The sequence below is a fragment of the Diabrotica undecimpunctata genome, chromosome 5, assembly GCF_040954645.1.
Source record: "Diabrotica undecimpunctata isolate CICGRU chromosome 5, icDiaUnde3, whole genome shotgun sequence".
In the NCBI taxonomy this organism is placed as follows: domain Eukaryota; kingdom Metazoa; phylum Arthropoda; class Insecta; order Coleoptera; family Chrysomelidae; genus Diabrotica; species Diabrotica undecimpunctata.
In genome coordinates, this window is record NC_092807.1 from 14,651,451 (window position 1) to 14,678,538 (window position 27,088).

Sequence of the window (27,088 nt, forward strand, 5' to 3'; positions counted from 1 at the left end):
CGCCCAGCCAGGATTGTTTTGGCCTTCCTTTCTTCCTTCTTTCCCTTGACGTCCATTTTAAAATTTGATTTGGCAGCCTGTCGTCGTCCATTCTTTTCACATGACCATACCAGATCAGTTGTCTCCTTTGAATTTCATCAATGATGGTTGAATTGACTCCCATTATATTTCTGATATGGTCATTTTGTATTCTATCAAGCCTTGATTTTCTAGCTGATCTTCTCCAGAAGTCCATTTCCAATGCAAGTAGGCGTCGCTCAGCCATGTTTCGCATCCATAGAGCACTATACTTTTAAAGATGGAGTTAAATAGGAGATGCTTTCTTTGATTTGATAGTTCTTTTGACCATAGCATCGGGTTTAGGCATCCTATCACCCTTTTTCCTTTCACGATTCTTTGCTCTATCTCTTTGCCTCACTCTTGTTGATTGTTGTTCCCAAATATATATATATATATATATATATATATATATATATATATATATATATATATATATATATATATATATATATATATATATATATATTTATATATATATATATTCCTCACAGTTCTTGATTGTTTCATGTTCGTTGACCATTAGATCTTCTACTTCATTCCCGATGCATAAGTATTGCGTTTTGTTTCGATTTACAGAGGGGCCCCATTCTTCATGTTTTAAACAACCGTCTCGTCATGAATTCTAAATCTTCCTTGTCTGCTGCCACTACTACTTGGTCGTCCGCAAAATGTAGAGTGTATAATGTTGTATCGTCGTCAAGTTAGATCCCCATTCCTGAACATGATCTTCTCCAGTGTTTTAGTGCTTCATTTAAATAGATCTTAAACAGTATTGGAAAGAGGCAGCATCCTTGTCGTAAGCCTTTTGTTACTGGAAATTCTTCTGATAAGGTGTTGTTTAGTTTGATTTTTGATGATGCTTTATTGTATAATTGTTTGACTGCGGCGATGATCGTGCTATTTAATGAAGATCATTCAAGACACTGCCACAGCTTTCTCACAGGAATCGTGTCATATGCTTTTGAGAGATCCACAAATAAAAGATGTATTTCCTGGTTTCTTGCAACATTCTTTTCGTATTCTTTCTCAATCATATTTTTTAAGATTTTACCAAACAGCCTGCTAAAGGTACTGGTGACAGAGATACATCTGTAGTTTCCGCAAATATCTTTTGGACCTTTTTTGTGAATTGGAGTAATCCATGCTTCTTTCCAACTATTCGGGATTTCTTCCCCATTTAAGTATCTTGTGAATAGCACTTTAAGATAGCTTATTAGTTTTGGTGTTCCGATTTTTAGAAGTTCTGCTGGTATGTTCTCCGGTCCGGATGCTTTGTTATTCTTCATCGATTTAAGCGCTTCTTGTATTTGTTCTTCTTCCATGTTTACATATTCACCTTGTACTCGTATTCGTTGAGGTGAGTCAGTATTATTAATATCTCTGTCTTCATTCAGTTCCCTTGCGTAATGATCTTTCCATGTATCTATCTGGATGGGCTGTATTCGACTTTTATTTGATGTGTCGGTTTTCAGGGTTTTTATTAATTTCCATGCCGCTGATGATCGCGCTCCTCCGATGCAACAGTCAACTTCTTTACATTTTGCATCCCATGTTTCATTTTTGTTGTTCCTTGTCATATCTTTAAATATTCTTTGCTGTTCTTTGTATATTTCTTTATCTTCAAGATTCTTAGTGTTCAGCCATCTTTTGTACGCTTCCTGTTTCTTATTTCTTTGCTCTTCAAGCTGTGTATTTCCAAGTGTTTTTATTGTATGAAATCAATATTGTAGGATAAAATAAGCACAATATTAAGAAAGTACATAAAAAGCTTTAATTTGAGCTATGTTAAATTAAATTTGACCCAATGATTTATGCAAAATTAACAATTGAATGCCCAAAAATATCATCGCCATTTTTAATTTTTGAAATAACTTTTGTAAAAATCAACTTTTTAATTTGAAAAAACTTTTTTTTATATGCAAAAGCATTATCTTAAGATAGTTTGGTTAATTCCTTTTCGAGATAAGTTTAATTGTTTATAAAAATTCTTAAATGTAAGTACATTTAAGAATCGGGTTGGAAATCATCATGGCTATGCGGACTCTGTTGACTGTCGCTTTAAAAAGTTCTGCACTACTGCATTCAAACCATTCCCTTAAGTAAGTTCTTAAGCCAGGATATTCTTCGTCTTCCCACATTTCGCTTTCCTCGGATTTTGCCTTGCATAATAAGTTGTAATAATGCGTATTTTTGCCCCCTCATCACATGTTCTAAGTACTCAAGTTTTCGTCTTTTGATAGTTAATATTATTTCCGCCTCATTTCCTATCCTTCTAGTTACTTCCACGTTGGGCAAATCCCCATTATTTTTAATTTCATAGACGCCTCGACTTACTATCTTTCAGAGGACTTCTAAATGATTTTTCGAAGTTGTTTTCAATAAATATACTATTTTCTTGTATATTAAAATGTTCTCAGGTTATTTTTAAAATTAATTAATAGTTTGTAAGACGAAGAATTGTTAATTTAAATAAAAAACGCTGAATTTACTGCGTTTATTTTAAAGAATAAGTTACATTTTTCTACATAACCTTTTCAGCATTCAACGGATTTGCAATAAATTTGCAAACAATGTTTTATTCGTTGTTGAAAAAAAAAAACTATGGTATGTAGAAGTCTGTGCCATGAAAAATAGACCCTAATAATAAACCACAAACATTATGTGTTTATGGTTTATTAAAGCCATAAAAATCGAGCACTTCTTTTTCAATAAATTTATACATTTTTTCTACACCATTCAGCGGTTCGTTAAATTTTATCACGCGCGGTTTTCCCTCATTTTCAAGTAATACTATAAGTAATAAAACACGTTTAAAAGGTGAGCGATTATTTTAAAAATCGTAGTTTTTTTTTTGAAAATGATAAATAATGTGGATTTGCCCATATAAATTTTGCAGGGCCTGAGCCAAATTCTTTTCTTGATCGATTATTTTTTTATGCAGGAATAAAAATATTTGCTCAAAAAAATTTTCAAACCCTTATTTATTGCTTTGAAGTAGGGGCGACCTTTGCGTTATAAATTAAAACCGCTCTCTACACATTACACACATTTTTAACTTAACTTATTGATTCTTTTAGCTGAAGTCAAGACAAAAATTAAAAAAAGTTTTGTACGACCAGGAGAAGTGGTGTTAGCTTAATTTATTTAAAAAATCACCACTACTTTGTTTATAACAATTAAGAATTAAATTCGGCGCCATTTAATAAAGTCTATATTTTGTAATTTTTATATAAAAACGCTTTTTATAGTCAAAAAAACATGAGTAAAATTGATTGTTTTTTTGAGTAGTCGAATTGTCTCGGTAGTAGAGGAACTCTTCTTCAGTCGACCCGGCGAGAAAAAAACTTAATTCGGAACTTCAAATCCGTGGTGCTCTGAAAAATTTAGTATATCTCCGTTAAATATGGACCAATTTCCTTCGTTTTATCTGGGGTAGCGTAACATATTGTGAATATTGGCGATATTTTTTTTTATCTGCTATTAAAACTTTAGTGACTATTCACATATCTTTCTAAATTATGTTATCATCGTCATCATTATGGCTTTACTACACTGCATGAGTCCTAGATTCCTCAAGAATTTCTCTCCAGTCGTCCCTATCTATGGTCTTTCTCCGCCAACGTATTCCCGTATTTCTCATGTCTTCATCGATGTTATCAAGGAACCTTGTTTCTTAGTCTTCCTCTTCTTCTCTGACCAATGAATCTATTAAGGAGCGTGTTTCTTGTTAGGTTATTTTGTTCCATCCGTATTATATGCCCTATCCTCCTCAGACGTCTTATCTTAATATGTTTTACGATCTCTGGTTCCTGGTATATTCTATAAAGTTCGAAGTTGTATTGTCTTCTCCACAGTCCATTGTCATTCACTGCTCCATAGATTCGCTTTAGCACTTTTCTTTCGAAACATCCTAACATGTTTTCATTACTTTTTGTTATAGTCCAGGTTTCTAACCCATATGTTAGGACTGGGCGTATAATTGTTTTATACAGTTTTATTTTTGTATTTCTCGATATAATTGTGGATTTAAGGAGGAAATTGAGCCCAAAGTAGCATCTGTTTATCCGTGCAAATTCTGCCGTTTATCTCTGTTTTTTAGTATTATTTTCAGTGTTACGGAGCGCTCCCAGATATAAATTCTTCACTGCTTCGATGACGTCGTGTTCTATAACAAGTGGGCGTAGGATTTGTGGTCGCGTGCTTATTTTCATATACTTCGTTTTGTTGGTGTTTATTATTAAACCCATTTTTGTAGCTGATTCTTTTAATGCTACAGATAATGTTATTTGTTTTAAAAGGTTCAGACAGTTCTCCCTGAATTCATAGTCTACATTCAACTTTTTCAAGAGTTAGTTTTGTTAAATTTACCAACTGATTTGGTATTCCTAGCTCTTTCATTGCTTTAAACATGTCCCTTCTATTCACAGAGTCGTGATATTTTTTTGAGTAAATATTTTTATTTTTACATAAAAATATAATCGACCAAGAAGGGTATCCCTTTAGAATTTGATTTCTATCGTTAAAAAAAGTTCTGACGCTGCAAAATTTATAAACAATTAAGAATTTTTATAAATAATTAAACGTATCTCGAAAAGGAATTCACCGATCAGATTTTACGAAGACCTCATTCGATTTGTAATTAAAAGAGCTAGAAATGCTATTTACATAAAAAAAAATTACAAAAGTTATTTCAAAAATTAAATTTGGCGAAACATTGATCGTTTTGGACCTTCAATTGTTAATTTTGCGTACACTATTGCGTCAAATTTAAATTAACACAGCTCAAACTAAAGCTTTTTTTATGTACATAATTTTAAAATACTTTGCTAATTTTACTCTAAAATATTGATTTGATAAAATAAAAATAATTAAAAAACACAGTTTTTGCGCCTTAAAAGTACCATAAAAATATTATAACCAACAATTTGAAGTTGCACGTACTTGGAGGTTAGTCTAATCTTCATAACACTGTGCTGGTCTCTACAATTTGGACTTTTATATTACTCGAAAGGTACACATTTTTTTTCTTTTAAACGATTATACTAGAATCACATCACAGACATTGTTCTGAAGCTATTTTCTTGTGGCATGTTAAAGTAATTACTATTTAAATGGGAATAAGCCACAATTAAAGGTTAAAGTACGTTTGTTGACGTTTCAATTTCCACTTTGGAAATCGTTATCAAAATACAAATGTTTATTTACTAATGTTTGTATTTTGATAAATAATGTTTGTTTGTATGTTTGTATTATTGGGAGGCGTAGAATGTCATGGCTGTGCAACGTGAGAGAGTGGTACGGATGTACATCAAATGAACTTTTCAGAGCAGCCGTCTCAAAAGTTCGAATAGCTATGATGATTGCCGACCTCCGCCGCGGAGATGGCACTTGAAGAAGAAGTATTTTGAGAACGATTTCCAAAGTGGAAATTGAAACGTGAATCAACGTACTTTAACCTTTAATTCTGGCTTATTCCCATTTAAATAGTAATCACATCACAGACCAGTAGTTGCATCGACAACGTTATGACAAATTTTTCTGAAAATATCTACAGAGTCGACGTATTTGAACCTTGTTTTTCTGACCATCGAGCTCAATTTTTATTTATTGACTCTGAGCATAAAGCATAAGTTAAGGTCTTACAGATCTAATCTTTCTCTTATTAAACACATTGCAGATGCCACTAAGGACCCTATTTGTTCAAAGTATATAAACAACAAAGTTTGAATATAATCGGAAATTATAAATTGCTAAAAAGTCAGCTTACTGTAATTTTATTACTAATTCCAATAATAATCTTAGAGACTGCTGGAAAATTGTATATTTCGAAAGAAACAACACAAGATCCAGTTCGGTACAACCTGATCTACCTCCAGACGAAATAAATCAATTTTTTACTACAGTTTCAGAGAATATAATTACATCTTTTCTCACTATTAATGTCGATGTCCTCTTCAATTATAGACATCATCCTTCCCCGAGCAAGTCCTTTTTTCTCGTCCCGTTGTGGAAGAAGAGGTCTCTCAAAAAATAAAGTCTCTTAGCAGTTCTAATTGTAGGAACGTTCACGAAATTAATAGCAAAATTTTAAAACTTACTAAATAGTTTTAACTATTTACCAAATAGTTTTAACAACTTTCACTCATCTTATTAATTTAATTCTATCGACTGGAGTATTTCCAGAAGTACTAAAATACTCAAAAGTACTTCCTATCTAAAAAAGGTGAGTCCTCAAAAACTGACAATTACGGACCCATAAGCATTGTTTCTACTGTTGGGAAAGTGATTGAAAAGGTTATCAAACAGCAATTTTATTCCCATTTTGAGTCAAATAATTACTTTTGCAACTCACAATATGAATTCAGAAGCGAGGTGATTGAGGGGCTTGAACGCGGCAATCGTATACCAATTTCTCTTTGCGACTTGTCGAAGGCTTTTGACTGCGTTTCACACGACATTTTGTTCCAAAAATTAAATTACGATGGAATCAGAGGTATTCCTCTTAAGCTTATAACTTTTTATCTATGTAGCAGACACCAGACAGTTGTGTCTAAAGGTTATCTCTCCGAATTTGGATCTGTAAAACATTGAATCCCACAAGGTTCGGCCTTAGGACCTCTTTTGTTTATTAATTATGTCAACGATTTGCCCAAATTCATACCTCCGTACAAATCCATACAACTCGCAGATGATACGACATACGTTATATCAAGAAAAAATAATGATGATTTAAAAATGTCTCATGAGGAAGTTTCTACTAAATCTAGCACATGGTTAACTGCAAACAATCTAAAACTTAACTCTGATAAAACGCAAAATTTGGTTATATCTGCAAGTAATTTACACAATGATCCAGATAACAAAGAGACTGTTAAACTATTCTGAATAACCATAGATAATCGACTGAACTGGTCTACTCATATCTCATAACTAAAGAAAAGGCTATTAAGTTCATTATTTGTTATTCGCCAATTAGAAAGGGTTGTCAACTTTGGAACATTAAAAATGACATATTTTTCTTTATTCCACTCTCACCTAAACTATGGTGTAATCATATGGGACAATTCAACAAATGCACTTCATTTTTTTAGAATGCAAAAGAAAGCTATCAGGATTTTAGCAGGAGTTAGTTATCTAGACCACTGCCGACCTTTCTTTATCAAATTCAAAATTATGCCGCTACCTTCTCTCTTAATATTTCAAGTTCTAACTGAAATTCACAGAAAACGTGCCCATTTAATAAAGCAGTCTGATGTCCACGTTACGCGAAACTGTCACCACCTACGAACAAGTCGCTGTAGATTACGTCTTTCAGATAAAAATTGCATTAATTATAACTATTACAATATTTTACCAAAAAGTATTAAACAGCTAAGCTGTAATAGTTTCAAAAAAGTTATAACAGAATATCTTCTGAAACATTGCTTTTACTGTTCAGAAGAATATGTGACTCATTGCAGATCATCCACTGAACTGTTTACCGTAACTTTGCCATAAATCTTTTTCTGTTTAATATGTGTTCTTGTTTAAGTTACGTTTTATATTCCTTTTTTATATACCTACTATGTATTTTTTTTTGACTTGCTACAAACAATATTTGTATTTGTTATGTAGTTAAATAAACTCGAACTCTAACTTTTTTTATTGTAAATACACCAACTATTTACAATCAAAAAAAAATAAAACTCCACTTGTTTTTTTTTTCACTTCACCAAATAAAGTCATCTCCCAAGAATGCAATATAAGCCAACTGTAGTGAAAAAATTGTCCGTGGTTACATTTTTACTTGAATCTTTGTATGGATTCACCAAATTCAAAACCATGTTTCCACAACATGTTTTACTTGCCGTTCACCGCCTTGTGGCTTCAGTATATAATTGACTCGAAAATATTTTAATTCCATATTTTGCAGGCTCAGTTATACATTTCAAGGACTTGTTTCCTTTTTTTCCTACTGTTATTAGGAATGTGACCAATTGAATTTTTAATTATTTCCCAGATTTCGTCAATATTTTGATTTGCTACGGATCACAAAGTGGTCTGCACTGTTGGTTGATAGTCAGATATTTTTTTGTCTTTGAAAGCACGTATTCCATATCAGAATCTATTGTTTCCGTATTAAACAAAATTATTTGTTTAAATTTGGCTATAACCAGAAAATGGTGCTTGTCTGCGTCCAGACCCCGTATCTTGATTTATTCCAAAATTATATTACAAAACATCTTGTTTATCACCTTGATTTCCGTTTCCTCAATTACAATTGCCAAGTTCATGATAAACGTTAGGAAGTAGTAAATTTTTTGATGCCGGCAAAAACCGACAACTAGGCGCTTCATTAAGAATGCAGTAATTGCAGTTGACGAAACTATTACATTAATTACCAGTTTTAATAAGTGCTCAGACTTCTACACTAATGGCCTATTAATTCATTTAAGTGTACCAGTCGAATGACCCCGCCGTGACTACGATGAAAACTTATCTTTCAGTCTAACTATGAAAGTTTACTTGTTATTCAATAGAGTCAAGAAATACGAACGAGGTAAATAAAACAAAAGTTTTTCTGACAGAAGTTTCGGTGACAGATTATCTTTTTCAAGTGATATAATTCATTCAAGTATTTATTACTATTTAAACAGTTGCTACTGTGAATCTCGTGATATGCGTGGATAAATGTGCGTCATCACTTAAAGTCGTTATGAAATTATAAACGCCGTAGTTTTTCCACTGGCCACCGACTATCACGTGCCATTTAGTCAAGGGGTAAGGCCAAAGGTAGAATTTTCACTAAAATAGAATTGGATGTTGATATAGAGAGCAATTTTACAAATTTTGCTTGTGGTTAAATTCTAAAAATATAATTAATCAAATATTTTGTTTATAAGTGCTAATTGTTGTTATTACAATAATTTGTTTAAAATATCTAAATTGTTAATTTTTTATGACAATAACCGAGAAACATTAGAGAATATTGCATTTTTAAGTGAATACTTCTTATCGCGTGAAATCCTATTTAGCGTGACTCGAAAAATCGAGACGGGTGTAGTAACCTTGCGGTAAACCGTATTATATATAATATACAGTAGACTCCCTCTATAACGAGAACTGAAATGGAAGACTAATTACCTCGTTATAAGCGGATCTCGTTATATCCTACAACAATAATACTGTGCATACATATGAATATGTAGTTTTCTAAAACATTAACTTTCTATAGTGAAGCCATTTGGAGCAATATAAGATGCTAATAAATATTGTATGAATGGCGTTTTTAAAAAAAAGTTGTTTACTTTTATTGCCAATGATATACGTTAAAACAAAAATCTGTATTCTGTAAATCTGTATAAAACGTATTTTCAAGAATACTACATAAACTACTGCGTCTGCAATTGGAAGAAGTCTGTCATTTTTGACTGCTTTAAATTGTCCAGTATTCTATCTATCATATTTTCTAAAGATGTGAAACAGTTTTATGCTTCTTCATTTGCGTTTTTTCTTTGGATAAAGTTTCTGACAACCTTTAAAACACTTTCCACATCTTGTCTATTAGGACCTATATTATTAGGTGTGAATGGTCAACCCCCTACAATGACACTTATGAATCATAAATTGTAAATTTCCGACTAAGAATCATAAATTGTAAGAAGTTTATTATGGACACAGTTAAAACGGGTATTTATTTATAGCTACGGTCGGGCCAAAACGTAAAAAAACACGTTTTTCAATCTTATTTTATCTCGTTATAAGCAAATTTCCTCGCTATAGAGGGTTATAGTTCAATAGAAATTTCACTTTACATCTAATGTACCTCGTTATAAGCGAAAACTCGTAATAACCGTGTTCGTTATAGAGGGAGTATACTGTACTTACAAAAATACACTTATTTTGATAATTTTTGTTTATAACAACTGGAGAACGACTGGCTAATTTTGATTTTAAAATATTTGTATAAAATAAAATAAATTAAATAAAATTGAATAAAAGTAAACAAAATTAAACAAAATTATATAAAAGTAAATTAAATTAAATACAACTTAAAACAATTAAATAAAATTAACTATCAAAAAAATTATAAAAAATTATTAAAAAGTATAAACAATTATAAAAAAATTAAATAAAATCATAAGAAATTATAAAAAATTATAAAAAATACAGAAAATTATAAAATCAATTTAAATTAAATTAAATCAAAATTTTTAAAATTAAATTCTATCTATAAAAAAAAATAAAATTAAATTAAATATAATTAAATAAAATTAATCAAAATTAAATAAAATTCAACAAAATTATATAAACTTAAATAAAATTATAAAAAACTATAAAAAAATATAAAAAATTATAAATAATTTTAAAAAATTAGAAACTTTTTAAAAGACTAAATAGTTAAAATAAAATTAAATAAAATTATAAAAATTAAATCAAATTAAATCAATTTAAATCAAATAAAATAAAATAAAGGGAAATTTAGTAAAATTAAATAGAATTAAGTAACTAAAATTTACGGCGGAGCAGCACATTGAAAATCCGATTTATGAAGAAGTAGTTCAAACGACAGAATTGTTGAAATATGGAGGACCTGAACTCTGGGGACGAATACATTACATGATAAAGTTGGTATAGACCAACGATCAAACGCCGGAGGAATGGGCAGTAAGTCTTATACAGCCAATATATAAAAAAGGAGATAAGAGGGAATGCCAGACTTACAGACCAATTATATTGCTAAATATAATATACACAACCCTTTCTGGCATTATCTACACTAGATTGTCAAAATACTCCGAAAATATAATTGGTGTTTATCAAAATGGATTCAGACCAAACAGAACCACTACAGACAACATATTCATACTTAGAACAATACAAAAGAAAGCTTATGAATACGAAATACGACTTTAAATAAGCTTTTGATAGTGTGAAAAGAGACAAAATGCTGGAAAGACCTCCGAAATCTAGGTATACCAAAAAAAAAAATATATATCAGCCCCATAAAAATTGCAGGACGTTGCAGGGTTCAAAAGCTGCAGTTAGAGTTGATGGAGAACTGCCGCCCCTGTTTTACATCAACATGGGTTGAGACAGGGAGACGCACTTTTAACCTAGTTCTTGAAGCAGTCATCAGAAAAACCAATGTAATCGGCCATATAAACACCAAAACAGTACAAATTACTGAATATGCAGACGATCTCGCCATTATTAGTAGAAGCAAGACACGACTAATGGAAACGTTCAAGGAAATTGATCCTGAAGCACAAAAAAGAGGGCTTAAAATAAACGAAACAAAAACTAGGTACGTGACCATCAACAGAACACCTGAGAATGAAAATAATATAGCAATAGACAACTATATCATTGAAAATGTGAATGTCTTCACATATCTGGGCACAGAAATCGATCAGAAGAATTCCGTAAGTAGCGAAATCAATGCACGTATTTCCAATGCAAATTGTACATACTATGCTAATAAAAGATTGATAACATCGAAATTATTAGACAAAAGAATCAAAATGTCTATCTACAGAACTTTGATTAGACCCGTAGTAACCTATGGTTGTGAAACCTGGGTAATGATGAAAAAAGAGGAAGCCCAACTCAGGGCATTCGAGAGAAAGATACTAAGAAAAGTATATGGCCCGGTGCAAGAGGAAGACAGCACATGGAGAATCAGGAGAAACTACGAGGTTAATGAACTAAATGAAGGGTATGACATTGTAAGATTTATAAAAAGTCAAAGATTGTCATGGGTGGGACATGTTCAGCGACAAGAAGACACGAAGATGACAAAGATGTTACAATGGAAGCCGGTAGCAAGGCGGAAAAAAGGAATGCCCAGGACGAGATGGTTGGATGACGTAGAAGACGACCTGAAAACCATGAATATAAGACAATGGAAGAAAAGGGCCCAAGAGAGATCTGAATGGAACGACATAGGATGACAGGCAAAAACCCATCCAAGGTTATGATGCCAAAAGAAGAGGAAACTAAAATTATACTAAATTGAATAAAAATATAAAAAACTATAAAAAATTATAAAAAACTAAAAAAAAAATTATAAACAATTATAAAAAATCACAAAAATTTATAAAAAAGTATAAAAAATTATAAGAAATTATAAAAAATTAAATGAAATCATAAAATATTATAAAAATAATTAAAATCAAATTAAATTAAATTAAATAAATCAAATTATATAAAATTAAATACAATCAAATAAAATGAAGTAAAATTAAATAAAATTAAACAAAATAAAACAAAATTATATAAACTTAAACAAAATTAGGTATAAAAACTATTTTAATTATAAAAATTATAAAAAATTTGTTTAATTTATTTACTATAAAAAATTATAAAACATTTAAAAAAATGAACTAAAATCATCTTCTTCTTCTTCTAATGGCGCTACAACCCTTTGTGAGTCTTGGCCTGCTTAACAATGTTCTTCCATTCTGCCCTGTCGGATACTTTCCTTCGCCACTGCCTGATGTTCATGGTTTTAAGATCCCTCTCTACGTCGTCTATCCATCTTTTACGGGGCCTTCCTCTTGTTCTGTTTCCTTGGGGCTTCCATCTCTGGACTACTTTTACAGCTCGATTATCTGGCATTCTTTCTAGGTGACCAAGCCAGTTTAGTCTTTGTGACTTTACAAATCTGACAATATCTGCGCTCTGCATTAGTTCATCCAGCTCGTGATTCATTTTAATTCTCCACGAACCATCGCTGCATTGGGTTGGTCCAAATATCTTCCTTAGTATTTTGCGCTCAAATATTCTCAGTTGATTTTCATCAGTGGTTGAGAGGGTCCACGTTTCACATCCATATGTGACCACTGGTCTAATTACTGTTTTGTAGATTCTCAGCTTAGACTCACGATTCAGTAACTTACTTTTCATTAAGTCTTTGTATGCATAAAAGCACTTATTACCGCTAAGAATCCGTGCTTGTATTTCTTGACTGATGTTGTTGTTGTCATTTATTATTAAGCCTAGGTAGGGAAAAGTGGAGGCATATTTGTAGGTATGGTTGTCTACCTTCAGATTCTCATGTTCATTCGATTTTGTGCACTCCATATATTTTGTTTTGCTTTCATTTATATATAGACCAAACGTAGCAGCTTCTCGTTTCAGTTCTATAACTTTTTCGCTTAATACACTTTTGTTGCGGCTTATTATGGCAACATCATCCGCATATGCGCATATTTGCATAGATCTTGTATTAATACAGCCGTTTATATCCAGTTTTCTAACAACAGCTTCTAAAGTTAGATTAAAAAGTGTTGTTGATAAGGCATCCCCTTGTCTAACTCCATTTTCAATATCAAAGGCCTGCGTCATATCTCCATCTATTTTCACCATAGCTTTGGAACCCTCCAGAGTCATTCGTATAAGTTTAACCAACTTATTGGGTATCCCTAACATAGATAGTTGCTTTAACATCTTTTGTCGATCTACTCCATCAAACGCCTGTTTGAAATCGATATACAAGTTGTAAATAGGTATGTTATATTCAACACATTTTTCATGTATACCTCTTAACATTACTCTTAACTAAAATCATAAAAAATTATAAATAATTATATAGATAATATTAAAAATATATATGATGAATAAATTCTATAGTATATCTAACAAATTTTGAAAATTACTAAAATAATTAAACAAAATTTTTAAAGAAAAAATTTATGATTTTTCTAATTTGAAAAAACTGAATGTGTAGTGTTATTATAAAAAATATTAACCATTCAGTAATAAGTAGACATACAATTTCATTAACCTACATTTATCAATAACACGCTATAAGAAGTATTCACTTCTGTCGACACTCCCCAAATGCCACGCTCTTTTTAATCTTCAATTTGCAGCAGAATCTTGAACCAAATAGCAAAAGCACATTCAATTATGTCACACTCATTTACCCTTTTAACCACTGATTATTGAATACTTATTATGTGACAAATACCGACGAACAATAGACAAAACAAAAACAATTTCGAACAGTATTTGAAGTGAATTAATAATGATGTTTTGTGGGGGATGAGTTTGCTTCCGGTCGACACCAATCGATGCTGTCTGTGCACCAGGATAAAAGTACTTTTGTTCTCCATTATGGGATTCTCTTGTCTTCTAGAAGGTAACTATTAGAAATATGTATAATTTTTGATATAGCTATAATTTATTCTATTGTTATTTATAAGTAAAAAACACTCGTTTTTGTCACAAGGAACTTTATTTTGTATAACCTACGATTACTTAAATGCTCTCATTAACATACCTTTAATTATTTTTAGCGGGTATCTCTAGAAATAATCGTAAGAAACAAATTGATTTCATCTTGATTAATAATAGATTCTGAATTGACATAAAATCTGTTAAACCTACCAGGGAGCTACTACCAGATGTGAAGACTACTGTACATTTTCACTAATAACAAACACACGCCAGTAAAATCTTACCAGCAAATCATCAAAAACAGTATACAGGGTGTTACAAAAAGATTGGTCGTAAATTATACCACGACTTTTCAGGAACGACAACGTTTTCCACGACAAGAATAAAAATAAGTCGTTTTGACCTAACTTACCTATATGCAAAAGTGCACCCAGAAAAAGTTACAGGCTGTTGTTAAAGTTACAAAATAAAACTGAATTTTTTAATATTGCTTCAAAACGTTTTAACATTTTTGTTATGAAAATTTATATTATAGTTATCTTATATTTATATTATGGTGATAGCCAATAAAACCGAAGTAGTAAATAATTTTTCTACCGATTTTTCTAGATTTTAGGTTGGTCTCTAAAAACCTTCCCTCCCCATTCCAAAATTTTTGTAGTATAATATTGAATTAAATACGGGACGTCAATAGAATGATACACCTATTTTACAACTTTTTCTCTGGTGACATTTGCTTGTAAATTTATTAATTTATAACATACAGACACCTTTTTAAAGGCAATATTACATTTTTAAAAATATTAAGTTTAATTTTAATAATAAATTATAATTTTTATTAGTAAATATTTTTATTAATTAATAATAATTATTATTAACTTTCAAATAGGAACAAAAGATATAATAATTTAATTTAAAAAGTCTTCTAAGTGACCTACCCCTTCCTGTATACAGGCTCTACATCGTTTTAATAATGAATACCACATATTTTGAAAAATCAAATTATAAAAATTGTTTAATAAAAAATTTATAAAAATAATAACAAACTTTAAAATATGAAAATTTTTAATCCTAAGTTTAATTTTTTGCTAAATTTTAATAAAAAATCTGTCTTTAAGCTTATCTCTAAAAATATTTAATATTATTAATATAAAAATAATAAAATTATTGTAAATTGTTAGTAAATAAATTTATTTCTTAAAAAATTTGATATATTTAAAAACGAATAAAATCTCATTAAAAAAGATTATTTAAAATATGTATTTTATAATAAAAATTTTAATTTTTTAGCTCTTTTAATTTCGAAAATAAACAGTATATAATTAGTAATTTATAAACCCTGATACACAAAGTACAAAAAATCAATTTTTCTATGAAATAAATAAAATATAGTATAAATGCATTAGCAGCTTCTAAAATTCGGTTTATTGTTAAAATTAAAATTTAAATTTAAACTGTTATTCTGCCGCTTCAGAAAAACTGTAATTGTTCATTTTCAAATTAATTAATTCAAACAACACTTTTGTTCACAATAACAGTCAAATCACTATTAACAGCGAAGAGAATAGAGAACGAAGCAACAATTTACCTACTATAAATAATAAACTTAATATCTCTATACCTAATTGTATTATTTTAGCTTGACAGTTAAAAAATTGGCTATAAATTAATGATTTTACAAAACAAATAGCAACAGACAAAAAAGTTGTAAAATAGGTAATTCATTCTATTGACGTCCCGTTTTTAATCCAATGTTATACTCCAGAAAAGTTGGAGGGGGGAGGGAAGGGTTGGAACCCCCCCAAAATCAAGCAAAATCGGGAAAAGAATTGTTCGCTACTTCGTTTTGATTGGCCATGGCATGCCAATAGAATAGAAATACGCTTTATGGTCACTGAAAATTGTAGATACCGTATTGTTCTTTTTTGTAATTTAAAAATAACATCAGATTGGGCAGCTATACTGTAACCCCAAAAAAGTAAGACCATATCTAAGATAAGACTCGAACAAAGAAAAATATGTTATTTTGGAAGATGCTAAAAGACGTTAAAAGAGAAGCGTAGAAGATAGGGAAGAGTAGAGGACCCTATACTGAACCTTGTGGTACTCCACATATAATGCTTTTGTGACTAGAGTCAGTATCATTAGCTCTAATTGATTTTTATTCCTCAACTAAGATTGGAACCAATTCAAATAAGTACTTCGAATTCCGTAGAAATTTAGTTTTTTTATCAAACTGCCGTGATTTACACAATCAAAAGCTTTGGCATAGTCACAAAAAAATCTCATGTAGAACAGAAAACATAGCATCACTGGTACATTACTTTTTGATAAACTGTTGCTTATAACGAGAAAGGACGTAAGTCGGGCTTTTATAAGTCTCTCAATAATTTTGGATAGGACCGGTAGTAAGCCAGTAGGTCTATAGTTACAGACATTCGATTTTTCACCACTCTTATGAAGGGGAATAATAATGGCTGTCTTTAGGCACTCTGGAAATATACCTTCTTCTAAGGAAACATTAATAATTAGTGAAACCAGGACTTTCAACACATTTTTTGGGAGATTTAAGAAAATTTTTATGGATAATTCATCAGTACTACAGGAAGATTTGCTTTTGATTTATCAAGCTTTTTTGAATTGGGGAGATAGGAAATAGGATCTTGTAGCAAAATAGTTGATGTTATATTTTTACTCGCATTAACGAAGTATTCATTTAGGTTTTCAGGGTTTGGAAGAAAAAATGTTTGAGTTGTGTTAGTTTTATTTCGAAGAACGTTTATTATAGACCAAGTTTCTTTTGCAACATTTTTAGTGCTTGCCAGACGATTTTGATAGATTTCTTTAGCTGTTTTAATAAGTTCTAGATAGGTTCCTCTGTACTTGGAGATATATTCAGTGACAAAGACGTTGGTAGTAAATTTCTTGATGTACAGTAGTGGACGGATATTCTTGGCTGATATATATATATACATCGGTTTAGAACGTCTTTCGACGTTGTCCGATACCTAAACACCATCTCTTCGTATCTTCGCAGTCGTTTGTTGTTAAATTTCTTTCGCTCATGGACTTGTTTACGCCGTGTTGCCATTCTAATCTGGGTCTTCCTCTTTTCCGTCGACCTATCGGTTGCCATTCTATTACTTTTTTGGGGAGTCTTGATGCTGGCATCCGTTGAACATGCCCATACCACCTTAATTGTTTCTTTTCTATATCTTGAGTTATATTTCCTTCTATTCCCATACGTTGTTTTATTACATCATTTCTGATTCGGTCTCGTCTGGAAATACCTAAAGATCTTCTCATTGCATCCATCTCTACTGCTTCTATTCGCTTTTTGTTCTTTTCACTAATTCTCCATGTTTCAGCGCCATAAAGAAGAGTAGTTTTAATCATGGTCTCATATATATTAAATTTCCTTCCTTTCGTTATCTCTTTACTCCACAGTATACTATTGAGACATCCTAAGACTTTCTTTGCTTGAGTGATTCGTTTTTCTATTTCCCGTGTATCAGTTCCTGTATTGTCAAAGGCAACACCCAAGTAGTCATAGCTCTGACAGCAGGAAATATGTTGTCCGTTTTCGAGGTCTATGTTATCTGACTCGTTTCCAATACAAAGATATTTGGTTTTTGTTGTATTGACATTCATTCCCCAGTCGTTATATTCTTCTATCAGTTTTCTTAGCATGTACTGCATGTCTTCCCTGTCGGTCGCTAGCACTACCTGGTCATCAGCAAACTGGAGTGTATATATACATTCATTGCTAAGCTCTATACGCATCCTATGTACCTTTCTTTTCCATCTTTCCAATGCCGCTGCAACATATATCTTGAATAAGGTTGGTGAGATACAGCATCCCTGTCGCAAGCCTTTTGTAACCGGGAATTCTTCCGTTAGATATTTTCCTGTTTTTATCTGTACCTTAGAGTCTCTATATAGTTCTTGTACAGCATTTATCAATGTGTGGTTGATGTTAGATCTTTTCAACGTTGTCCACAGTTTTGTTAAGGGGATGTTGTCATATGCTTTTTGCAGGTCTACAAAAGTAATATGAGTTTCTAGATTCTTAGCCGATCTTTTTTCTATTATTTGTTTAAGACAAAATACGTTATCGGTGCACGATCTTCCTGCACGGAACCCGCTTTGTTCTTCCTCTTCATTGTGCTTATATTCTTCCTCGATCATATTTCTCAAAATTCGTCCATACAGTCTGCTCAGGGTGCTGGTTACCGATATGCCTCTATAATTATTACAATTCCTTTTGTCCCCCTTTTTGTGTATTGAGGACATGTATGCCGTTCTCCATTGTTCTGGTACTGTGTGTCCATTTAGACACTGATTGATCACATAAGTTAATATTTCAAATAGTTTATGAGTTCCATTCTTAAGCATTTCAGCATAGATTCCCTCAGGTCCAGCGGATTTACCATTCTTTAGGGTCATTACAGCCTTCCTTACTGTTTCGATGTCTACCCTCGCTTCCTCTCCTTGTATATGTACTGACTGTGTTGGGGAGTGATCTTTCCATTGTCTTGTTTTTATGATGTGTATGTGTGCTTTGTCTTTTCCTGTATTTTTTACTGATTGTATAAAATTCCATACCTCTGTACATTGCTTCCCTCCGATGTATGTATTGATTTCTTGACATTTCTGATCCCATGTTTTATTCTTTTCTTGTTTTATCATTTTTCGTAGTTGTCTATCGGCTTCTTTGTAAGCTTGATGGTCTTCAGTATTTTTTGTATTTAGCCATTTTAGATGCTGTTCTTTTTTCTGTTTTACCATATATTCGATTTCTTCGTTCCACCATATTTTGTTACTAATTTTGTTTTGCTGCGTCCCGAGTGTCTCCTTAGAGGCCTGGTGTAAACTAGCAATAATATTCTCGTAAATATCTGAAAATGTTTGTCTCTCTATTTCTCGTAGTTTTTCATCCAGTCGTCGTTGGTATAGCTGTTTAGTACTATCATTTATAAAACTATTGAAGTTGTACTTCGGAGTATCTACCGTCTGCAAGTCTTGCTTGTCTTCTAGGTTTTGGTCTCCGTGTATTATCTTAAGTGGGAACAAAATTTTCGCTCTTACTAAGTAGTGATCGGATCCACATGTTATTCCTCGGAGAACTCTTACATCATTCCACTGCAATACAGATTTTTGTTTACTAATAATATAATCGATGACTGATTTTAGATTGCGTGTTTGTTGAATTCAGGTATATCTATGTATGTCCTTATGTTTGTAGAATCCATTGCTAATTTTTAACTCATAGCTCTCACATAAGTGTATAAGTCTACCGCCATTATCATTAGTTGCCATTTCTCCAAAAGGTCCTACTACTCTACTGTTTTTCTGATATCCCGTTCTACTATTGAAGTCCCCAAGCATAATTATTTCTCTGTTTTTTCTCTGTGGTTAAGTATATCCTCGATTTTTTGAAAGAAATCTTCTTTCACGTTGATTGTTGCATCATCAGAGGGGGCATAAGCGGCTATCATGGTAATCTTGTGCCCATATATGTCTATATTTACTCTTAGGATATTCTCATCAATTGTTTTCCAGTCTGTGATATTATTCTTAAGTTTTTTCTTTATTAGTATTGATACTCCCCTAGCGGCTCTTTTATCTTTCGGGACTCCAGTGAATATATGTATATAATTTCCTACCATATCAGTGCCAGTTCCTTTTTTTTTGTTTCAGTTAGTGCTATAATATCCATTTTCATTTGTTCTAGATCAGGCACAATGATATCAATCTTTTGTTTTATCCCCTGTATATTCCATGTACCAATATTCATAATCCGTTTTCTTAGCTTTGGTCGTTTCCTTGAAAACCCATCTAGTTCCGAGGCTTTGTTTAGGCTTTTTGGTATGTTAAAATTTTGACGAGTATTGGAGAACCAGTCCAATGCCACAACCCCCAACCTGGAGGACCGGGTAATTTGTGATCAAGGTTTTCTTCCTCTAGCCTTTGACGATCCAACGACTATAACTACAAGGCAGCAGCTTGATTCTATACAAACCCTAAAATCAAAGGTTGCCACTTCCGCCCTCCATGCCGTAGTGAAGATATTCTTCCCCGCCACTAATGCCGTTGTGGACTTCATCCGTAACCCTGGACGAGGGACCCTAAACAGGTACTAGTTTCCCGGGCCAGGAAACACCTGGAATCTGCGGAAGGCAGGGATTGATTCATTTTCCCTGATAGGATTATCCAATGGAGTTCCTACCCGTTCCTTCTTGGCTGATACGTGAATACATTTGGTAGTCCAAGGTTTGTGATGTTTTGACTTAATTGTAATGAAAGGAAATGCCTTATTGAAAATACAGACAAGCTTATCTAAAAAATTACTGAAATTATAGTCCATGCCCACAGAGGGAAAGTGCCGCCCAAAAATCAAGCACAAATTTTCAAATTTACGAGAGTTCTGAGCGGAAAAATCCTACCTAAACGTTGGGTTTTCGTCGATTGTTTGTTAAGAGTGTTAACTTGGTATATACTGCTTCATGATCAGATAGTTCTGCATTAATAATTGTAGAGAGTGCATCAAGGGGTAAGAAATCTGACACAATATAATCAATTATGGTAGATGTTGTTTTAGTAATTCTTGCAGGAGAATTAACGTGCATTGTAAAACCATACGATTCGAATGTATTGACCAAGGAAAAATTCCGTTTTATTTTGTAACTTTAACAGCCCTTAACTTTTCCTGAGTGCACTTTTGCATATAGGTAAGTTATGCCAAATCCACTTATTCTCATCCCTCACAATCGTGGTATAACTTATGACACATATTTTATGTGACACCCTGTATATAAACTGTTTAGACTGCTAACACCCTTACTAAAATGGAGTTTTTACCACCCTCTTCTGTATTAAATCTGGCTGAATATAAAACCGTGAAATAGTTTTCGGTCACTCTCAAGTCTCCCGGTAATATTTTCACAATAGTTGTGTTATAAAACAGTTAAAGGTGCTGTTACTTTTTCATTCATTCGCCATTGTCTTTGATTGTATTAAAGCCGGGGAAATTCCCAGCCATTTATATTTAATGGAGTACAAAACAACATATTTTTCCTAACCTAGTTACCAGACTTTTATTATATTTGAAGTTAAACTAGATTCATCAAAGGAAATAAATATACAGCGCTTTGAAAAGTGGACGCACAAATGAACTGTTCATATAATCACAAAGTGCAACAATTTATTGATCATTAAAGTCTTTATCTCCTTTCATTGTTCTCTCGTGGAAGTTGCAAAATAATTCTACGAAATTGCGTTTAATAGTAATCAAATGGAATTTAAGTTCAAAATGTTATGGAATAGTATATAAGGTTAGAGTGAAAATTCGGTCCGAGCACAAGATTGATTACGAGTGGTAATTAAGAGTAAATGAACCACGAGTAGATTCAATTTTCATTCTAACTGAGAATAAAATGTAGTTTCTCTACGACCAGAAAATACGACTGAGAAGTAATTAAATCGTGAACAAAACAAGTTATTTATGGAAACAATATTACATTAAAAATATTTATGTTTATAGTGTTTGAAAAATTACTTAAATTAAAAATTGGAGCATGGGAAATATTTTCTGTATTTTTTTTAAACAGTGACTTGAAGAGGCAGACTTAACAATGTAAAAGTATTATACCGATATTTGAACGTTATAAAGGTATATGAGGGGTGGCTTATGACAAATCCGTGAAGACGTACATCTGATTTTGATTTGTTTTTTCTTCTTCTTCTTTAGGTACCGTCTCCTCTAAGAAGGTTGGTAATCATCACAGCTATTTTCACTTTTGAGATTGCAGCTCTGAATAAGTCGACGGAACTGCAATTATACCACTTTCTCAGATTGTTGAGCCAGGAGATGCGTCGTCTTCCAATACTTCGTTTTCCCTGCATTATGGTTTGTAGCAACACATATTTATCCCCTCTTATAACGTGGCCGAGATACTGTAACTTTCTTATCTTAATCGTATTCATGATTTCCATTTCCTTTGTCATCTTTCTGAGGACCTCAACATTTGTTATTCGGTCTACCCAACTTATTTTTAATATTCTTCGGTAGGTCACATCTCGAATGCTTCAAGTCGATCGCTCACCTCTTTCTTTAAGGTCCAGGCCTCCACCCCATACAGCAGCACCGAAAACACATATGAACGTAATATTCTTATTTTGAGTTGCAAACTAAGGTCTCTACTAATTATTATTTAAATGGGAATAAGCCACAATTAAAGGTTAAAATACGTTTATTGACGTTTCAATTTCCACTTCGGAAATCGTTCTCAAAATACAAACATTAGTAAATTAAACAAATTTTGTTTTTTGTTACTTAGTGAAAAATACTTAGGTTTTTTCCTGGTTTTTCCCTCATAATTTACTATGGAATCACTAACAGGAGAATTTTACTGTCATCATGGCATGTATTTGTCTTTTTAAAGACGAATTACATGTTACGATCTTTTCTGACGGATATTCTCAAGTTAAAGTTGATTTCATGTAATCGAATGAACTATCTTATAAGTAAAGTCGTCCCAGGAACGCAACTCAACAATATTGGCAATATCATTTTAAAGTCGTCTACTTTAAAATGTATAAGGTATGTCTGAATTGTCAATATAGATGAGTCAGATAAAATTAAATTATTAGAAGAATTTTTCACTAAGTAACAAAAAACAAAATTTGTTTAATTTACTAATGTTTGTATTTTGAGAACGATTTCCGAAGTGGAAATTGAAACGTCAATAAACGTATTTTAACCTTTAATTGTGGCTTATTCCCATTTAAATAATAATTAATTTAAAATGCCACAAGAAAATAGCTTCAGAACAATATTAAGGTCTCTACTGCATAATACTTTTCTCATCTTATTAAATGTTGCTCTAGTCCAATTCTCATTTTTATTTCTTCCGTATACTCGTTATTTTCATTAATAATTGTACCAAGATATCTGTATTTTTTTACTTTTTCTATTGGAACCCCTCTTATGTTTAAAATGTCTTGTTGTGTTTTGGAAATTGTCATAAATTTTGCTTTATTAGCATTAAGCGTTAGTCCGCTTTCCTCACTAGCATTTACTACATTATCTAAAAGTGTCTGTAGATCTTGTATATTCTCTGCAATTAGTATAGTATCATCGGCATATCTGATATTGTTGATGGGCCTGCCTTTGACTTTTATTCCAATTGTTACATGTTCAAGTGATTTTTTAATTATTTCGTCCGAATATAGATTGAACAATAAGGGGGAGAGTATGCAACCTTGCCTTACGCCTCTTTTTATCTCTACTTCCTTCGAAAGTTCTTTGCCTACTCTGACTTTTGCTGTTTGGTTAAAGTAGAGATGAGTTATTATTCTTAAGTCTTTTTTGTCAATGTGCTGATCTTTAAGTAACTGTATAAGACGGTTGTGTCGGACCTTATCGAACGCCTTATTGTAATCAATAAAACAAACATAGAGTGGTTGGTTTACATCCATACATCTTTGCATGAGGACGTTAAATCCAAATAATGCCTCTCCTGTACCCATGGCATTCCTAAATCCAAATTGGGTTTCAGTGATGTCTTCTTCCAATTTTCTGAAAATTCTTAAATGGATAATTTTTAAGAATATTTTTAGTGTGTGCTTCATTAGACTAATTATACGGTGGTTATTACATTCCCTTGCATTGGGTTTTTTTGGTAATGTAATAAATGTTGATTTGAGCCAATCTCTCGGAATAATACCCGTATTATATGTTTTCTTTAAACAATTATAAAAAGTAAAAAAATTATTTTTTGTGTATAAGAGTTTCTTATACATTTTAGAGACAAATGATTCTAAAGTTGTAGGTCTTAAAAGGTTATTTAATTTGTGAGTTTCTAAATTAATATAGATAAACAAGTGACCGAGATAATTGCAAAAACCCTAATTTATGCAGTAATTTAAAAATGTTAATAACTTCGTTTTTTGCATAATGACATGTAACATAATTAATGGAAATTGTGGTAATTTATGAGTTATTAAAGTGTGCTACATCTCAGCTAGATGGACCAAATAGTTTATAAATTATTCAATTTGTTTATAACGGAGAGAGATTACTGGCCCATACAGTAGGTAACTCTAGAAGTATTTAGCAGATCTTAATCGATTCTTTAGGCTTCAATTTTAAAATGTATTGAAAAAACTTTTTATAAAACTTTCTTTTCTATAAAAAAGATTTTATTAAAATTGTTATTAAGAAAACCGTTTGAAAAGGGGCGGACTTTTTAGCTTATAAACATTTATAATAACTTTGATATTTTTTGCCGCGCACTTTTAACTAGGCTTACCCAAAAGCTAGAAAAAAGCACATTTTTTAGAGAACCTTCTATGACCAATAGGAACCTTTCTTCTTCTTCTTCAGTCTTAAGTAATCCCACTTGGACATAGGCCTCCCCCAAATCAATCCAGTGTTTTCTAATTTTGCGCCACTTGCTTCCAGTTGTGCCCTCCGATCTTCGTAATGTCATCAGCCCATCTTATGTGTGTTCTTCCTCTGCTTCTCTCTCCTAACCATGGTCTCCACTTTTGTATTTCGTGGTTCCATCTTTTATCCTTTAGTCGGGCATTGTGTCCTGCGAAGCTCCATTTTAATTTGGCAGCATGTTCTTCTGCGTCTTTTACTTTGGTTTTGCTTCTAATCAATTTGTTTGTTTTTTTGTCTATAAATCTCACCCCGAGCATTGATCTTTCCATGGCTCTTTGTACTTTTACTATTTTATCCATATGTGTCCACGTCTGTGAACCGTACGTAAGTATAGGGAGGATACACTGATCATAAATTCTGGTATTCAAATATTGTCATATTTTAGTGATTTTCAAGATCCTTCTGGTAATTTAGGCAATTTGATTTTCTTTGTTAACTTTCATTATCTGTCCCAGGTAGATGAATTCGCTTACTGTTTCTAAATGTTTCTAAATGTATGTAGCAATGATGATTGCCAAACTTCGTAGCGGAGAAGTCACTTGAAGAAGAAGAAGAAGATTGTAATAAGTGTGAATTTGTTCTGTAGTAACGATATTTTTCTTCTGCAGAAGTTTACACTTTATTTTCTTTTATAAGCAAAGTCGCTTCCTCCCTCTTCTCTACGACGTAGTTTATGGATGTTCCCATATGTAAAGATATATAGCTACTGAAGTTGTCTTCTTTTTAGTTTTGTCAATACCTCTTTGTTCAACCTCTGAAGTGCATTTTCGTTTCGCGTCCTATCCGTCAACATTTTTAAAATACTAAGGTAGCACCACATTTCAAAGACCTGAATGCTCTTTTTGTTCTTCTCTGATATGTCCATATAAAAGAGTGGAAAACATACAGATCCTCAGACCAACATGTAAGTATTACTGCCTTACTTATTTCCTGATGCTGATCACGGTGATTAAGTCCAAGTTTCAATTATTGGTACAGCTTGTCAAATTTAAGGTGATACTTGACAAATTTGTCCACTTGCGTAGAAAATTAAGTGAGAACACATTCGGAGGAAAAGAGATACATAATGCGCTCGGTCTCTTCGCCTCGTTGGTACACTCCGTACTACAAGTTTACAGAGAGTGACCTTATTTATTAATAGAACTTCTATGATATGTCTATATTGTATGTTATTTTGACGTTTCAATTTTTCCTTCGGAAATTTTTCTCAAAATACAAAATATTTTGTTTTTGTTGCTTGGTAAAAAAATTCTTCTAATAATTATATTTTATTTGACTCATTAATATTGACCATTCAGTCATGTTGAAGCGGAAGTTTTTTCGAACACTTCTATAAATGTCTCGTTCTGTAATTTTATAAGAGGAATATTGGTAGAGATGAAAGCTTTACATTTGCGTTACAGTAAACTGTGTAAGAATAAAAGAACAGTAGTTCTAAATTTTAGTAAGTCATAAATATTTTAATTTGTTGTTTATTTCTTTACAATAGATGGATGGCTGTCAACATCCGGTATTTAGGTACTAAACTGTATAACTTTATTAACTTTCCCCAATATTTTATTTTCGTAAGGAGATTTTGTAGAAATATATCGTATAAAATATATCTCAAATAGTGACTGAGTTGTCAATATGAATAAGTCAGATAAAATAAAATTATTAGAAGATTTTTTTACCAAGTAACAAAAACAAAATTTGTTTAATTTATTGGTATTTCGTATTTTGAGTTAACGATTTCCAAAGTGGAACTCGAAACTTCAAAATAAACTTATTTTAAACTAAAATTGTGGCTTATTCCCAATAAAAATAGTAAATTACATTATTATGCCACAAGAAAATAGCCTAAAAATAATAATAAAAACACACGCACAAGCGTACAACCCAGCTCCTACAGAGATATGTGTGTTAACCATTCCTTCATTTCGTCTTTTCTACACCCCATAGTGGGACATTTTTGCACTTGGACATTGTGGTATGATGCATTGTCTATAACCAATACACTACGGGCTGGTATATTAGGAATAAGTTTTTTATGAATCCATTTTTTATAATTATTATAGTTCATTTCGCAATGATAATCGCCAGACTTCGTATCAGATTTAAATGTCAAACATGCGTTTTTTGTTAACCCCATTTGGCCGCCGGCGTGAACAATAATTAGCCTTTGCCCTTTGGACACTGGCTTGTGCAAACCTTCGCTGGTATTGTCTTCCCAGTATCTGTCATGGGTATGACAGGAATGAATATAAGTTTCATCCATGTAAATCATGGGCCGATTTTCTTCCCCATACTGTTTAATATTTCTGAGAAACTTCCTCCGGACCACTTGTATATCGGGTTTTTCCATTAGGATTTTCCTATTATTCTTCGCTTTCTTCCATCGAAATCCCATATCTCTCATCACTTTTCTCAAAGTTT

The 27,088-nt window shown here is 32.0% G+C and overlaps 1 protein-coding gene across 9 annotated transcripts in view; it reads left to right on the forward strand.

The window, feature by feature from the left end:
• cyst (rho guanine nucleotide exchange factor 18 cysts) overlaps positions 1-27,088 on the forward strand; it is a 252,082-nt gene that overhangs the window by 103,516 nt on the left and 121,478 nt on the right. For 4 of the 9 annotated variants that reach the window (XM_072531558.1, XM_072531556.1, XM_072531559.1 and 1 more), the window contains exon 2: positions 13,917-14,185. The exons of 4 other annotated variants lie outside the window; for them this stretch is intronic. In XM_072531558.1, the coding sequence (XP_072387659.1) occupies positions 14,089-14,185 (97 nt within the window). In that variant the 5' untranslated portion in view covers positions 13,917-14,088. The remainder of the gene's footprint in view (positions 1-13,916; positions 14,186-27,088) is intronic. One more of the 9 variants, XM_072531557.1, reaches the window with a different exon arrangement.